This window comes from Panthera pardus, unplaced genomic scaffold (assembly GCF_024362965.1).
Source record: "Panthera pardus isolate Hobbes unplaced genomic scaffold, ASM2436296v1 HiC_scaffold_5, whole genome shotgun sequence".
NCBI lineage: Eukaryota > Metazoa > Chordata > Mammalia > Carnivora > Felidae > Panthera > Panthera pardus.
In genome coordinates this window covers 15,191,806-15,207,747 of record NW_026526980.1, presented here as the reverse complement: position 1 = coordinate 15,207,747, position 15,942 = coordinate 15,191,806, and the positions used below count along the sequence as shown (strand labels likewise).

The following is a 15,942-nucleotide window of genomic DNA, read 5'->3' as shown; positions in this document are numbered from 1 at the left end:
ATTTGATTTATCTTTAAAAGAAAAATCATAGTTTTAGAATAGAAGCCAGTTTATGCAAATACGTAAGCCTGTTGATATAGACTAAGACACAAATGATTGCATACATAGACAATAAGTAAACATACTAATTTTTAATACCATAGAACATCTTATAAAAATCATAATTCCTTGTATTTCACAGGGCAAAAAATAATATCCTATATATTTTGATATGCAATAAAATCTCATTAACACAGATTATTCAAAATGAGAAATTCTATGTTTGGTAGCCTTTAATCTTACTATGTGTTAAATCAAAATTTGAAAATCCATTTAAGGATAGGAAAAACGAGGGGCACCTGGGTGGCTCAGTCAGTTAAGCATCCGACTTTGGCTGAGCTCAGGATCTCACGGTTTGTGAGTTTGAGCCCCACATGGGGCTCTGTGCTGACAGCTCAGAGGCTGGAGCCTGCTTCGGAGCCTGTGTCTCCCTCTCTGTCCCTCCCCCATGCTCTCGTGCTCCCCACCCCCCCCCATCTATTAGCACAATGAATGATTCAGTATTTCAAATACTCTTTCAAAGAAAATAGTATTTCAATTAATCTTATCTATTCATTAACTGAGATCCTGTCAAGATCACTTTGTTAAGACATGAAAGTAAAAAGCGGAGCCTGGGTGGCTTAGTTGGTTAAGCATCCAACTTCAGCTCAGTCTTAACATGTCATAAAAAAAGGGGGGTTTACAATAAGAAACATTCAGCAACACACTAGATTATAATTCCCATTATCTAGTTTGAAAGCAATCATCTGGAGATTATTTTAAACATATACTTACTGTTCCCAACCTGGTCGACCACCACCCGGACGAGCAGTATTTATTCTTACTGGACCTTGGAAACAAGAACAGTAGGTAAATATGAAATTGCATGTTAAATAAAGTTAAAATTATTTTTTAAAGGAGAAAATGTTCAACCCAAAATGATTTTACTCACCAGTTGTGGGGATCAACTGTCCATGCAGTAGTGACTGTCCAAGCAAAGATGGGGTTCCAAGTACAGGCACCTGGTAACCCTTTAGGAAAAAAACATGCATAAAAAGAAACAGTTTAAAAAAAAAAAAAAAAAAAGAGGGAGAGTTAAAAAAAGAAAAAATTAAACCCATCAGAAAACTGTAAGATAAATCTCACATTTAAAAGCCAATAAAACTTACCTTCTCTTCCATAAGAGCAGTAATTGCAATTGAAGAGGTTCCCTTTGAATGTTCTGATGCAAGGGCTGCAGCTGGTAATATTTTATTATCAGAATCCCTAGAAGACAAGAGAATTTGCAATATGTGAAAAAGTCATCAGAAATGGAGGAGTAAGAGTAAGCAAATTACAGTACATAATTTAGTAAGTCTGTTCACCCACCACCTGCATGAAGATGCGTTGATGAAAACTTTTGGGTCAAGTGGAGAGCTCTTTGGATACAAAAGTGATAAGGAAAAAAAAAAAAAAAAAAAAAAGGAAATCTCTTTAAGAAGTCCCATCTATATAGATGGGAGAGAAATCAGTTGTAAGAATAATAAAGCTTAAAAAAAAAAGAAGAGGGGCGCCTGGGTGGCTCAGTCGGTTGAGTGTCCGACTTCAGCTCAGGTCGTGACCTCGCAGTTCGTGAGTTCAAGCCCCATGTCGGGCTCTGTGCTGACAGCTCAGAGCCTGGAGCCTCCTTCAGATTCTGTGTCTCTCTCCCTCTGCCCCTTCCTTGCTCACGCTCTCTGTCTCTCAAAAATGAATAAACGTTAAAAAAAAATTTTTTTTTTTAAAAAAGGAAGAAAATCAAATTGTGGGACCAAAAGAATACAGGATTAAGAGTAAATTCTACTTCCAGCTCCACCACTGAAAAGCCAATGAATTCTGACTGAGGTCTTAAATATAAATGTAAAGGTCCCAGTCCTCAAGATTTTGCTTCAGTATGTCTGCACAGACCCCTGGCATCTATTTTTTTTTTTTTTTTTTTAAGTGGCTGATTCCTCAAGAATTTATGAGCCACTGGGGCACCTGGGTGGCTCAGTTGGTTAATGTCCGACTCTTGGTTTTGGCTCTAGTCATGATCTCAAGGTGAGTTCAGGCCCCCAGTTGGGCTCTGCGCTGACATAGCGGAGCTTGCTCAGGATTCTCTCTCCCTCTCTGCCCCTCCCCCACTTGTGGTCATGTGCGCTTACACTCTTGTCATTCAAAAATAAACAAACATTAAAAAAAAAAAAAAGAATTTATGAACTACTGGACTACATGTCCAAAGATCCTTTTCATGTCTGAACCAGTAGGATTTAAGTGAGTTTTAATTCAACACTTAACAGGGGTGGTTGGCAACTCGTATAGTTCTTTATCCTGGGATGCTTAATCATTTGCCAAGTGAAACTCCTTCATTTGCCTGTTCCTCCAATAAGACTGAGTCATCTCTTAAAAGTACCCGTTTAGCAATGGGTTACTTTATGGAGTCACCCACCTTACTGAGCACAGTGGTTCACAAGGATGATACTTACCAGTTACTATAACAACTACTAAAGCAATAAACAACAATGAAAAACCAGAGAGATACACAGACTTACCGGAAAGGTCCATCTGGTTTCTCAGAGTGGACTGAGATGGACACTGTGGCAGTTATATCAGGTACAGGAGCCGGGGTAGAAGATGAATTTCCAGGCACAGGAGGGGCCAAGGAAGACTGATTAGAAGTTAATGAAGATATAGAAGGAGCTGGGTGAGTTGAAGAGGTCACTGGAATCATCAGGGGATCCTGTTGTCTTGATATTGGAGATCTCATCAGAGGTTGTAGGTTCCGCTGAATGAGTGGTCTCGGAGGTGGTATTGGGGGCTGTGGTGGGGGTAACTGTTTTCGTAGTCTTTTTGTATAACCGGTTTCATTTTTGAAGTTATTAACAGCCTATAGATACCAAACAGAAAGATGCAGGAAAATGTAAGGTGGTATTTCCTCAAGCACAGTTTAAACCACCAAAAATTTTTAAAAATTTTCCAAAAGGGATACAAAGTCAGTTACCTGTCGTAAGAACTTATTGGCAATTAAAGCATCAGGAGAGACATCATTCTGATGGCATGTTGGACATGTATGATCATCTGATTCCAAGAGTGCTGTTCTTATACCTATGTGAAATAGTTTAAATATTACATTACTCTTTCCAAGCACACATTACTTATCATTTCTAAGATTGAAAAACTTAAAAGTACAGACTCTCGCCTGATAGCACTCCTCTGCTGTAACTTCTACCTTAAAAACATAAGTCATTGGGGTGCCTGGGTGGCTCAGTTGGTTAAGCGTCCAACTTCAGCTCAGGTCATGATCTCGCGGCTCGTGAGTTCGAGCCCCGCGTCGGGCTCTGTGCTGACAGCTCAAGAGCCTGGAGCCTGTTTCAGATTCTGTGTCTCCCTCTCTCTCTGTCCCAACCCACTCGCATTCTGTCTCTGTCTCTCTCAAAAATAAATAAACATTAAAAAAAAAAAAACAAACAAAAACCAGAAGTCATAAATAGAATTTAAACAAAAATTTAAATTGAGAGAAAAAGCACTCTTTCCTAAATACTATTCTCTTTGTTTAGCTAAAAATTGGAATAGTATAGGGGAAAAAAATAGAAATAATATATAGTCTAGAAAGGTAAAAAATTTACAGGGCTAACAGGGTTTTTAAAAGAGCATCAGGAGGAGGAGTGCCTGGCTGGCTCCATCAGAAAAGCATGCGGCTCTTGATCTCAGGGTTGTGAGTTTGAGTCCCACATGTGGTATAGAGATTACATAAATAACTTAAGAGAAAAGGGAATTATAAAAAACAGAAACATTGTTCAGGCAAGGAAATCAGCAACAACTACAGCACAGTACAGAGGAATAACACTAAATTACAGATTCACTGATTATGCTTCAGTGTAGTAAAAAATTCAGTAATGCAAGTGGTTTGTTAAATCTAAGACACTTGGAAACAAATCTTAAATGACCTCTTCTTGACTTTGGTCTTCACTGGAGAGGCCCCAAAATAAAGATTTATATTCCAAAGCTATGAAATGAAAAAGGCCAAAACAGGACTAAGCAGTGAAATTTTCGGATGATGCCATTTTCATCTTGGTAAGAAATAAGTGGCAGAAAAACCCAACCCAATATAAAAGATCAGAAAAAAATCACAAGTAACCACAAGGCAAATGTTGGGTAGTATGCTTACAGAGAGCAGTTCTCAATTACACTTAGGAATTTTAGAATAAACTATTTTTCCACCATCCAGGAAAGGGATTTAGGTACCATTTAAAAATATTTCTAGAATATCTAATGCCCAAAAGGCTTTCAAAATTCTGCATACCATTTAAAATGTGTAGGAAACAGGGGTACGTCTGTGGCTCAGTCAGTTAAGTGTACGACTTCTGCTCAGGTCATGATCTCATAGTTCGTGAGTTCTAGCCCCCCATGGGCCTCTCTGCCGTCAGCACAGAGCCCACTTTGGATCCTCTCTCTGTGCGTCCCCCCCTCAAAAATAAATAAACTTTAAAAACTAAAATAAAATGTGTAGGAAACAAAAGTCCTACATTTTATAAAACCTTAGTACAGTCACCCTAATGAAGGTATAAGAAATGGTCAATTCTAATATTTAAAAGGACAGAGGCTGTTGTTTAAAGAAAAAAATGTAGGGGCGCCTGGGTGGCTCAGTCGGTTAAGCGTCCGACTTCAGCTCAGGTCACGATCTTGTGGTCCGTGAGTTCGAGCCCCGCGTTGGGCTCTGGGCTGATGGCTCAGAGCCTGGAGCTTGCTTCCGATTCTGTGTCTCCCTCTCTCTCTGCCCCTCCCCTGTTCATGCTGTGTCTCTTTCTGTCTCAAAAATAAATAAATGTTAAAAAAAAAAATTTTTTTTTTAAATAAATTAAAAGAAAAAAGAAAAAAATGTAGTGACAAAAACAGTTCTTGCTATTAAAGGTGCAATGATGAACTAAATGATCAATTATCAACATTTCATACTGATTAAAACATACAATGTTGCTAAAGAGCCCTTCCAAATAAATACACATATTCTAAGACGTGTATTTCTGAAGGTTCAACATTTCTTACATTCATCGCAATAACTGTTTCCACAGCAGGGAATGACAACGGCATCAGTCATAATATCTTTGCAGATGAGACACAATAATTCATCTGGAATAGGATCATCTTCTTCTGAAGAAGAAGATGGCTCCTCTGGTAAGAAAGGTGGTTTTTCTTTCTTCCCGATTGCATATGCTTCTCTGTAAAAGAAGGTTTTACTGTTTTAACATTGTTAAGAAAACAAAGTATTACTAAGACAGTACATGTTCTACTATACCATAATGGGAGCTTATAATTCAGTACGATGCCAAATTCGTTTACACAAGTATAATACCTTCCAAAATAAGGGAGTAGTCATGAACATCCTCCCCCTAAGCAACAAAAAGACAAAACAAAATCCTAAACAAAAAGAAACAAATGCTATAAAAGTGGCTAAAAGGATCTTAAGAATCCACAACTCTAGAACTCAGGGCCAGAGAATAAAGGGACACATTCAATGCCACAAGTTTATGCTTAAGTGGCAGAGACAGGATTTGAACTTGGACATGACAACACCCTAACCACAATTTTCTCTATCCTACCATGTTTCTTGAGGGGGTGGGGGGTATGGAGGGAATTCCCTTCCATAGAGCAACAGTCCCCAAAACCTGTGAAGGTATCAGAGAGCATGCTATAATATAGGAAATGGAAACTGGTGCTGACATCATACAATCGAGGGGGACAGTTCAAGGGAAATATTATGCAACCAACCACACCAGTAGCTACTAGCTAGAATCATCAGACTTCAAAACCAGTGGTCTACGTCTAATTAGTATTTTAAAAGAGAGATTAATCTATTTATAGCCAACTAAGAAATACTAATGACTTCAATGATTGGAATATGTGTTACAAGAATATAAAGTAACACTTCAGTCATTTTGGGTCCATTTTCTGGTAGAAATACATTTTGCAGAAATGTTGCATATTAAACATATTGAAAATAAAACACTAGGGGTGCTTGCATGGATCAGTCAATTGAGCGTCCGACTTTGGCTCAGGTCATGATCTCACAGCTTGTGAGTTCGAGCCCCATGTCGGGCTCTGTGCTGACAGCTCAGAGCCTGGAGCCTGCTTCAGATTCTGTGTCTCCCTCTCTCTCTGCCCCTCCCCTGCTCGCTCGCTTTCTTTCTCAAAAATAAACATTAAAAAAAATTTTTTTAATAAAATAAAAAACCAAAGTACACTATTCTCAGACTTGTCACCACTGCTTCCAACACCCACATCTTCTCTAATCAGGCAGATTTGTATAACATAGGAATCCCTAGGTAAATTCTATCTCATTTAGGAACAGAGTGTGTCGATCTCACTGCTGAAAATGAAAGCATCTCAGCTGTACAGAGGAGGGTACCTGAGGTGTGTTATTTGTGTTGCAGCTGCTCCATAGACATCACCACGACTCCAGAAATAAGTATCAATTTGCTTATGCCCCATTGTTCCCAATTTGTGAAAGAGGAGTCTCCCACTGCCCAAAAGAGAGAAAAGAAAGGAAAAAAAAAAAAAAAAAAAGAAGAACAGAGGATAGAAAAAGAAACAAGAAGAGTCTGAGTTGCTTATCAGTGGTGTTAGTGGAGAGGGTGAAAGTTTCATTTAAAATATTTGGGCTCCCATTTCCCCAGTATTTGCTGTGTGTCTGGCACAAATGGGCTTTTGCATTTCAGCATTCAAAAACAATGAAGTTAATTATTAGTTAGGGTTCACAAGGGTGATGTTAATTTTTCCGACACAAACTTCCATTTAAGTACTTTTACTTGTATATATTACATTAAGATGAAGCGGTCTGCTCTTAAATTGTGTCCGTAAAAACCATCCATTTCAACCTAAGTTGTTTGGAAGCACGTATGAAATGTCTGAATCAGAAACAGCATAAAAACAGACTGCTCTAAGATGAACCACAAGACAAAGGATGGTGACTGATCAAAAATTGATGGGGGTGAAACGGAGAAAGTGAGCAAGGCTGGGAGTTCAGGAAAACACTAATCCTTATCTGTGAATGAAAACAATCTATTTACTAAAGTGTATACTCAAAACCATAAAATCTTTTCAAGATCATTCCACGGCACTGCCGTTTTCATCACCCTCATCTGCGCACTATGCTGCGTTTCAACACTACAGCATGAGGCTGAGGACAACTGTTCTTTTACTCATTCTCTTCACGTCACGATGAACAAGGGCACTGTTAATTCTCTAAATGGATGTTTCTCAAGGTATGTCCTGAGGACGCCCTCACTTCATAACCCACTGGAGGACTTGTTGGAGAACCCAGTCCAAAGGGACAGTTAATACTGTGCTCTGTATCATGTGAGTTCATAACTGGTGAGGGTAACCACAAAGGTAATTAGCGGGATTAATAAAAGCAGATAAAATGAGAAGTTGTCAGTTGAATTATACCACTAGTAGGTTTTCAGGTCTATCCAAATTGGCTACTAAAACAAGATCTGAAAACACATTCCAAATAAGCATTAAGCTGTAGGGTATAGAGCTGTAGCTCATCGGAACTAATGGGTTTGTAAAATAAATCGTTATTTTAGAAGTTTAAGACTCACACGGTACATCCAAACTTATTCAAGAGGACTCAGTTCTTTATTTATTCTTGGCACTTAAATTTGCCCTGACATCTTATACAACTTTTGTGCTTAAGCCTTCTGTTTCTCAGAATGATTAAGACATTGGTCTTTTTCACTTAACACATGTAGATAGCATAGAAGATCATGTGGGAGTATGTATGTGAATGAAGAAGAAAGCAGGGTATGACAGAAAAAGAAAAAATTAGAAGCCCACAAGGGAAGTGGCACTCAGTGGTAACAAAAACCCCCAAATCCATTCTAAATTTGCATTTAATGGAGCAGACTGCAGCCTCTCATTCTTCACACAGAAATGCAACATGTGGAGACCAACAGTCTTGCTATACAATGCTCACAAGAAATCCAAGTAGCCAAGTGGCGACCCCAAGCCTACATAAAACACCAGCGCCCGGACGGGCTGTGGCCTCACAGGTCATACGTAACTAGAATACTTACGCGTCTATAGTCGGTATCGCATACTTTCCAGTGTTGGTAAGCATTGCACCTTTCATGTTAGGATCTTTCACTTCCATCATAAAACTTCTGGGAATACCAGTGCTCTTTTTAATCCTCGGACCAGATTCAAAGTTTTTATCCTATTTGGAGGGGAAAGGAGAAAGGAGGAAGAAAGAAAGCAGTTACCCTTTGTTTAATATTAGCTAACACGCAGTGCTTATTAACTGCTTATAGTATTTGTAGTGCTCTACATATATGATCTCATTTAAACCTCACAACAGCCATGCGAGGTAAATACTGTTATTACCATGTCCGTTTCATAGAGAAGACCGAACAGGCTTGAAGAAGTCAAGTGGCCTGCCCAAGCTCAGTCAACCGTTGAGCAGCAGAGCCAGGATCTGAAGCCTGGCAATCTGGCTCCACAGCCTGAGCTCATTTGCCATTGTAATAGAGAAGGCAGTATTTACCAAGAAAAATCCGATAGCTAAGAAATCATTGTAAGAAAAACAAGGTGTACCATGGTTTCTACTTTGGACTTACCCCGTTTGTTGGGCAATTCTTAATGTAATGGCCAGGTTTACCACAACGAAAACAGGTATAAGATGGAGGTGGTGGGCCTAGAGGTTTCTTCATGTAACTGAAAGGGAAACAGAATTACATGTACACAAAACCTTGAAAGAATAAAGCTTCTGATTGGGGGGGAAAATCCACCCCAATGTACCTATTAGTATGAAGCACTTATGGACTTACTTGATTGGGTCGTATTCATGGCCAGATTGCGACATCATTGCTTTAATTTTATCTTCTTCAGAAGCATTGGCTTCAGCCAGATTGGCAGTCTGTTTAACAGGTAATTATTTGACACACACATTAGAAACACATTTAAGACCACACAGCCAAAGACAACACCACTCATCCTGTAAAGAGCAGTATCTAATCTTGCATAAAACCTAAAACTGAAAGCTATTTACACGTATAACCTAGAAGAGGCATCAGGAGTTCCTTAGGTCATTCATTACATGACGTTTGGGTGTCTGCAGGGCTGAAGGTCTTGCTGGGGGCACTCAAACCTTAGACCCTGTTTGTACCTTACATTAAGATTTACATATGACTCCTCTAAGAGTTAAAACAGATTAAGGAAACACTTGACATTTTAAGCCTTAAAAATAATTCAAGTGTCGTAGCATAAAGACTTTATATTTACAACTTGGAGGTAGGGTTATGGGTAAAACAATTGAACATTATGCAGATGATATTAAGTCAGAAGGCTCTTTAAGAAGTAGAATCAGTTTCAAATTAAGTGCAAAGCACATGCAACGGAGCACTCATCATTTTAAATCCGATTCTCCGAAGTTTTATGAACTTGATCTTTAAGGTATTATATAGAATAGTCTAGATATAACCAGGGTCTAAGGGAGTGAGTCCTGATAACTTGAAGCTTCAAGCATCTAGCACTCACATCAGCCATTCATTGGGTTTTATCTTTACATTCATCCACAAAACAAGCAACCAGTTTTAACATTTTATTGTAATTTTATATACAAAGAATGCTTAACATTAACAGAGCTTAGAACAACAGCAACATTTACAGAAAACTGGATTACAGATGTTGAACAACTAATTTGTTTGAACCCAAACATTAATTTACAAGTAGTTAAAAAAAAATCTCCCAAACCTCCAAAATTCCCCAACTGCTTCCCACAAAGAAACAATGGTAGGAACAGACCAAAACTCAAATAGGGTCCTTACAGCACATAAGAATTAAAACCATGAACTATAAACTGCTTAAGATGTAAACTCTATGCTAGACCACTTTTGCATTAGAAAATTGTTAAGAGACGATGGTTTCAGCCCACTTCATGTTTTAGAATCATCGATTTTAAAGTTTAGATTCCCCAGAACAAAAGCTTAAAAAGCTATATTTGTTACTAGGACATTTCTTTTGGGATACATTCTAGGGGAAAAGGATACAACCTATAACAAAGTCAAGGATAAGATAGGGACAGCACTAATGGAAAATCCATCTAACTCATTAATCTTGGTTGCTAAGTCTGGTTTTACTTTGATAGTAGGGAAAAAAGGATTTTTGGAAAACTGGAAGACTTCCTTCTTGGTCCTCAAAAATCTGCCTAATCTGTAATGTCTTTTTTTTTTTTTTTTTAAAGGCACGATTTGCAAGCTACATCTATTGCTTTAAAAAGTAATCCATCACTAGTGCTTTCCCAAACAAAAGGTACACATTGTTGAGCAGAAAATGCAAGCAATTTTATCGCAAAACATGGCATATACAATTATTTCAGGAGGTAACAATTTGCCCCTCTGCCAAACATACACATTGGTATATTCCTGCAAACAGCTTTACACATTTACACAATTCACTGTAGTCTGTGTTCAAACAAATTAGGTTGTCTAAAACTTTTTCTAATGCAGACAGACTACAAGTCTAGAGCATAAAGAAACAATCGTAACACATTTAAAATGTTGACCTTCATGGGATCAATTCAAATATTCAAGAAATAGCCGTGCAATTGTCCATGTAAAGGAAAGCTTCTATTTTGGCTGCATAAAGAAAGTCCACATAATTTACAGCCAAAACCAGGGAATTCCTCCAGAACTTTGTTAGTTTCCAATGTATAATTAAACAAAATGTGTAAGGGGGGAAAAAAAACCCACCAAATAAGTGTAGCTTCATGTGTTTCTTCTGTCTTGAAGATGACCAATACTCCAACATTATGGTGAGGCTGACAAAACACTCCCCCTATCTTCTCAAAGCGGCAACTACTCTTTACAGGATAGTAACAATGTGTACAATATTTTTGTAAGACATATCCTCCCCAACCCCTCTTTAAACAATTGTTCCACATTTAAAAAAATACGATGTTAGAAAAAGATTTATATTTGCAAGAATAGATATATATATATATATATACCTTTGTAAGCTGGGCCAGAGAAATAGATGCAGAAGAGTCATCAATCTGTTCACAAAAAATTAAACACACATTCAAGTTCCACACTGAAAACATCTGAAAGTGATCATTTAGTCCCTATTGCCAATTAATGTTCAAATATTGGGCATTTTCTTAGAAGTTTTCTAAAGAATGTTATTCCCTGTTTTAAAGCTGAAATTGTAGCTCACCCCACTTTACCCTTCTCTACATATTTCACACATATAATAAAGGTTTAAGTTGAGGGGGACTCAATTACAATATTAAAAAAAAACAACAAAAAACAGGGTAAAGAAAAATATATCACAGAAAATATGTTCAGAGCAGTGACTGAATATTAAAGAAGAGTCCGTGTCTATTAATGGTTTCTAAATCTGATAATGCTCAAGAGAATATACACTAGAGAGAATAAGAAATCTAACTTTCCTGGAGTGCCATTATAGAACATGGTAAAAACAAGCAGCTCTTTAAAGGCTCAGATAATTGCTTTAATAAAACAGCTCCCACATAATTGCTACTTTTTTCTCTTTTTTTAAGCATGTACTGTTCAGTCTGAATAAGTTTGTTTATTCTCCCATACAAAGAGCAAGAATGGCTTCTTGCCAAAGAAACCGCAATTTTATCAAAGATGTTAAACCAAAAAAAGGAAAACCAGTGGTAGTGTGGAGCAAAGGCAAATAGGGCTATTAGGAGGAGGGACTTTAATAACGCGTGAAGAAAGTTAATTTAATCAAATGGAGAAAGTATTATATATTGAATAAGAAAGATTTTTAAAATGTATTTTCAAATGTGGTATTTTAAGATTTTTCACTATTTGACCCCCTGAAATGATTTTAATATCAGTTTTTAAAAAGTGTGTATCTGTATACACACACACACACACACACACGCCTTTCCCATCTAACTCTAAAGATATGATTTCCCTGTTAAGTGTACCAAAAAGAAAACATTATTTGTTTCCTATATAGTAATTGGGTTGCTTATTCAACATGTTGTAAGCTTCTCATGCATTATTGGTCAGAACTCTTGTTTAAAATGGAGAGAATGTAACAAGATGTCTGGATCAAAGAAAAATAACAACAATGAAGGGAGTCTTCATCAGGTATTTTTCAAATATTCCAGAGAACTAAGAGTATTAAAATAAAAGCAGCATGACTTACAGCCCCAAATAGAAATGTTACCAGTTTCAATATGAAGCTCTTAGCACAATGCCTACCACAGCAGGAGTTCAGTCAATAAAAATCATGTTTGCTAAATTTAAAATATATCTTCTAAATATCTTAGGGTTTTAAAAGTCAGTTTAATGGATAGTATTACTGGGACGCTTACTTCAACAAAAGGTTCTTAGCTCCCCACTGAGGGGCTGCCCCAGAATTTGTAATGCACTATTCCATATTCCTAATATGCAATCATATAATTCACCAATGTGTTCTTATTCTCATCTGGCTCTTAAGTGTTTTCATTACAGAACTAATCTCAAAGGAAGCTTAAAAACAAAAACAAAAACATAAACATCCTATTTTTATCCAGAATAAATTCTGATCATCTCAATCTATTTTGAAAAGGGTTACTTTTTGCATTAGTTAGGAACTATGTGAATTTAAGTAACAAGAACCAAAGTGCTGTCAAGCATCATCTATACTGTTTCTAACCAATGAAACTAATAACCCTTCAAAATAGCCCATTACTATCTAGAATATGAACACTCATCATTTCCTTAAGAGAAAGCAGTTATATTAACTTTCTTACAGCTAGAACTAAAATACTAACATTTTTTGTTCTTCCCACTATGATATATCTGTTTTTTTGTTCTTATGTCAGGCCATCTGGTCCTTTTAGTTTTCTGTCGATTTGTCATTAGTACTGGATAAAGTGGTTTCAGATACTCAACAACATCTATATCACTTTTTTCCCCACCAATCATTCTAGCACCTTAAATACCTTAAAGTCCATGAGAAAGTCAAATTTACCATAAATTGTGAAAGGTGTCCAATAGTTTTCTACAAAAAGCAAGGTACTAGAAATCAGTGAAAATTGCTAACAAGGAATGGTTTAAAAATGACTAGGAATTTACATGTACTAGGCAGCAATAAATGTATTAACTCTCAGATACTAATGATTTAAAAAATGTACCACATTAAAAAAAAGTCGTCTTCATAAAAACTGATCAATGCATACTGTGGACATCATTAAAATTAACCCACTTCCCCACATCTAATTTGTGGTCTTGCTTCTGGGAGAAAGAATATGAAATATTTTATGCCACTTACACTTGCTTGAAATTAAAGGATCCTACAAAATACAATTCTGATATTTAGTAAACAGGAAGAACATCCAGCTTTGGAATACCAACATGAAGGATGGCTAAATAAAATAAGCTAAGGAATACAGACAGAAACAGCCATCCTTGATTACAGTTGGCTTAAGTTACCAAAAATGTACACATATTTACTTTTATTAATCAGCATTTAGAAATCTGGTTTAGTGGCTCTACCTTACTTGGCTTTTGTGAATGTGTACAAGAATACATGAGTCATAAGATGGGCATTAATTATGCTTAATGAATATATTCTCTCATCCTAAACACCAGCATATGTACCCCAAGCAAATAAGTGGTGGGGATATTAAGTTATCTAATGTCTCCATTTCAGACAATTCTACCTAAAAATTAAAGCCACTTTTAAAGTATTAAAAAAAAAAAAAAAGAAAAAGAAAAGAAAAGAAAAGAGAAACCTAAATAAGCATAAAATAAACTGCTTCTTATAAGTGTAATACAGACATGCCAGGGAACACACAAGGCTAAAAGAATGTTAACTTTATTTATGAACATGTGATTTGTGTTTATACACATGCTAATAAACAAAAAGGAAATAACTGTTTTCAAGAAATAAAACTTCATCTGAATTAGTTTAAATACTATATAAAAATATTTTATACAAAACGTGTTACATTAACCACTACAGTCACCAGGATAGTCACTCTGATTTGTGCTAGCATTTGGATACATAAAATCAGTTTTAAACCAATCACCAGCAAAACAGAAACTTGGACAGTTTGTTGTTTTTTTTTTTTTTTTTTTACAGCATTATGCTTTAAAAACCAAAAAAAAACAAAAAACAAAAAAAAAAAAACAAAAACCACCAAAAAACAAAAACAAACCCAAAAAACAAAAAAATAAAACAAAACAACAACAACAAAAAAACCCCAAAACAAAAAAAAGCCCATATACCCCAGAGGGTGGGGAAAAAAACCCAAATCTCTAAATTTTGATCTTCGAATCACTGTATTTAGTTCCATGAGAACTAAAGGCCATATATTTTAGAGAACAAGTCCAAAGTTCAGATATTCTATATTATCATGTTTAAGATGCAATGATCCAAGGTTAGTGAAATGCCTGATACACAATTAAAGATCAGTAGTATTTAAAAAGGATAAAGTGAAACAGCAAGCAGTATCCTTGAATTCTAAAATGAAGATTTCAGACATCTCGTATTGTGTACAAATCAAGCCTGAGCAGTAAAATGTTTAGAGAACCATCAAGTTTACAGAACTCCGTTACTACAGACCTACTTTCTGAAACACATTTCACCTCACAACTTAGGTATTTCCACTACCTTTTACTTAAGACCTTCAAGTCAACATGGTGTTGTACTTTAGCTATGATAATAAAAATTAAGATGTTATTCCACTTAAGGGGAGTCATCTTTGATAAGCTACAGCTTTCAATTAGCTTATAATTAATGCAGCTTTTTAATATCTTATAAGAGGGAAATATTTCATTTTGGAGAACTGAACAGGCTAGAACTGGAAGACCTTGTATTAAAATTTGAAAACAATGTACTGAATTGTATAAATCATCATCGAGACGTTTATGTACTCAGGGGGCCCAAATTTCAGGTCTCACTTTTATAGTACAGATATAAACAAAGAATAAAAGCTGGAAATTGCCAAATAAAGCAAAACTGAATAATAAAGCTGCATCAAAAGTCTTTGGAAAGCTTTTTTCTATAGGTGTCTGAACTTGGAGAAAGCATCAAACTTTCATATTAGTTTTGCATGTTGCTAATGCATTTTTAAAGCCATCAATTAGGCAGAAAAAAAAAAACTAACAAAAACTAAGTGATACAACGTGAAAAATGGCAAAATATACACTCCAAACATTTTTTTTATTGCAAGAAACAAAAAGCACACAACAGCCTGTACATACATACAAAATACTAACTATAGACAGACAGATGTAGAACATGTTATCATGTTCATTAGTGTAAAACCTACATGATCTAAAAAGAATCATACATTAACTGTACAACACAGTGTCATACAGGGAGAATGCTATATTTAATATGAAACAGCGTTTTTTGGGGGGCACAAATTACCCATTTCTACAAAATAAGTCTGCAAATTATGCCACATATATCCATATTCAACTGAACTGTCATCAAAATACATTTTATTTACAATATGTACTATGATCAGTTGGATATTAAGTTCTAAATGATTCACTTCACTGCTACATTATAAAGGTAAAAGCAATGTGTAGAAAAAGTGTGAGATTGTGTTTTTACATACTGCTTTTGAAGTTCCCATCACTGGTTCAGTTCGACTTCTAAAAAATAAACAAAAACAAAAACAACATTAATTATGAGTTATTTTTGAATTGTGCTAAAACATCTTAACACATATGTCTAATTACATGTCTTCATGAACACAATTCTCCTTTGTACAAACATTTAAAAACAGCCAATTTCCAAAGTAATAAATACACTACTTTGATTAATCTTTACTACCTTTAAACAGCTTAAGACATACCTGCGACAAAAACAAAACACAACAAAACAAAAAACAAAACAACTTGGTACAGAGGAATTCTAGAATAGGCGTACCTAGAGTAATAAATACATTACTTAGGT

The 15,942-nt window shown here is 36.0% G+C and overlaps 1 protein-coding gene across 2 annotated transcripts in view; it reads right to left on the bottom strand.

Annotated features, from left to right (window-relative positions):
* Window positions 1-15,942, bottom strand: part of RBBP6 (RB binding protein 6, ubiquitin ligase) — a 32,426-nt gene that overhangs the window by 8,425 nt on the left and 8,059 nt on the right. For both annotated transcript variants that reach the window (XM_019430342.2, XM_019430344.2), the window contains exons 3-13: window positions 15,602-15,638; window positions 11,018-11,062; window positions 8,838-8,926; window positions 8,628-8,724; window positions 8,088-8,227; window positions 5,059-5,231; window positions 3,017-3,120; window positions 2,568-2,902; window positions 1,188-1,284; window positions 971-1,049; window positions 814-868 (exon numbers count right to left, since the gene is read on the bottom strand). In XM_019430342.2, coding sequence (XP_019285887.2) covers window positions 814-868; window positions 971-1,049; window positions 1,188-1,284; window positions 2,568-2,902; window positions 3,017-3,120; window positions 5,059-5,231; window positions 8,088-8,227; window positions 8,628-8,724; window positions 8,838-8,926; window positions 11,018-11,062; window positions 15,602-15,638 — 1,251 coding nt within the window. The remainder of the gene's footprint in view (window positions 1-813; window positions 869-970; window positions 1,050-1,187; window positions 1,285-2,567; window positions 2,903-3,016; window positions 3,121-5,058; window positions 5,232-8,087; window positions 8,228-8,627; window positions 8,725-8,837; window positions 8,927-11,017; window positions 11,063-15,601; window positions 15,639-15,942) is intronic.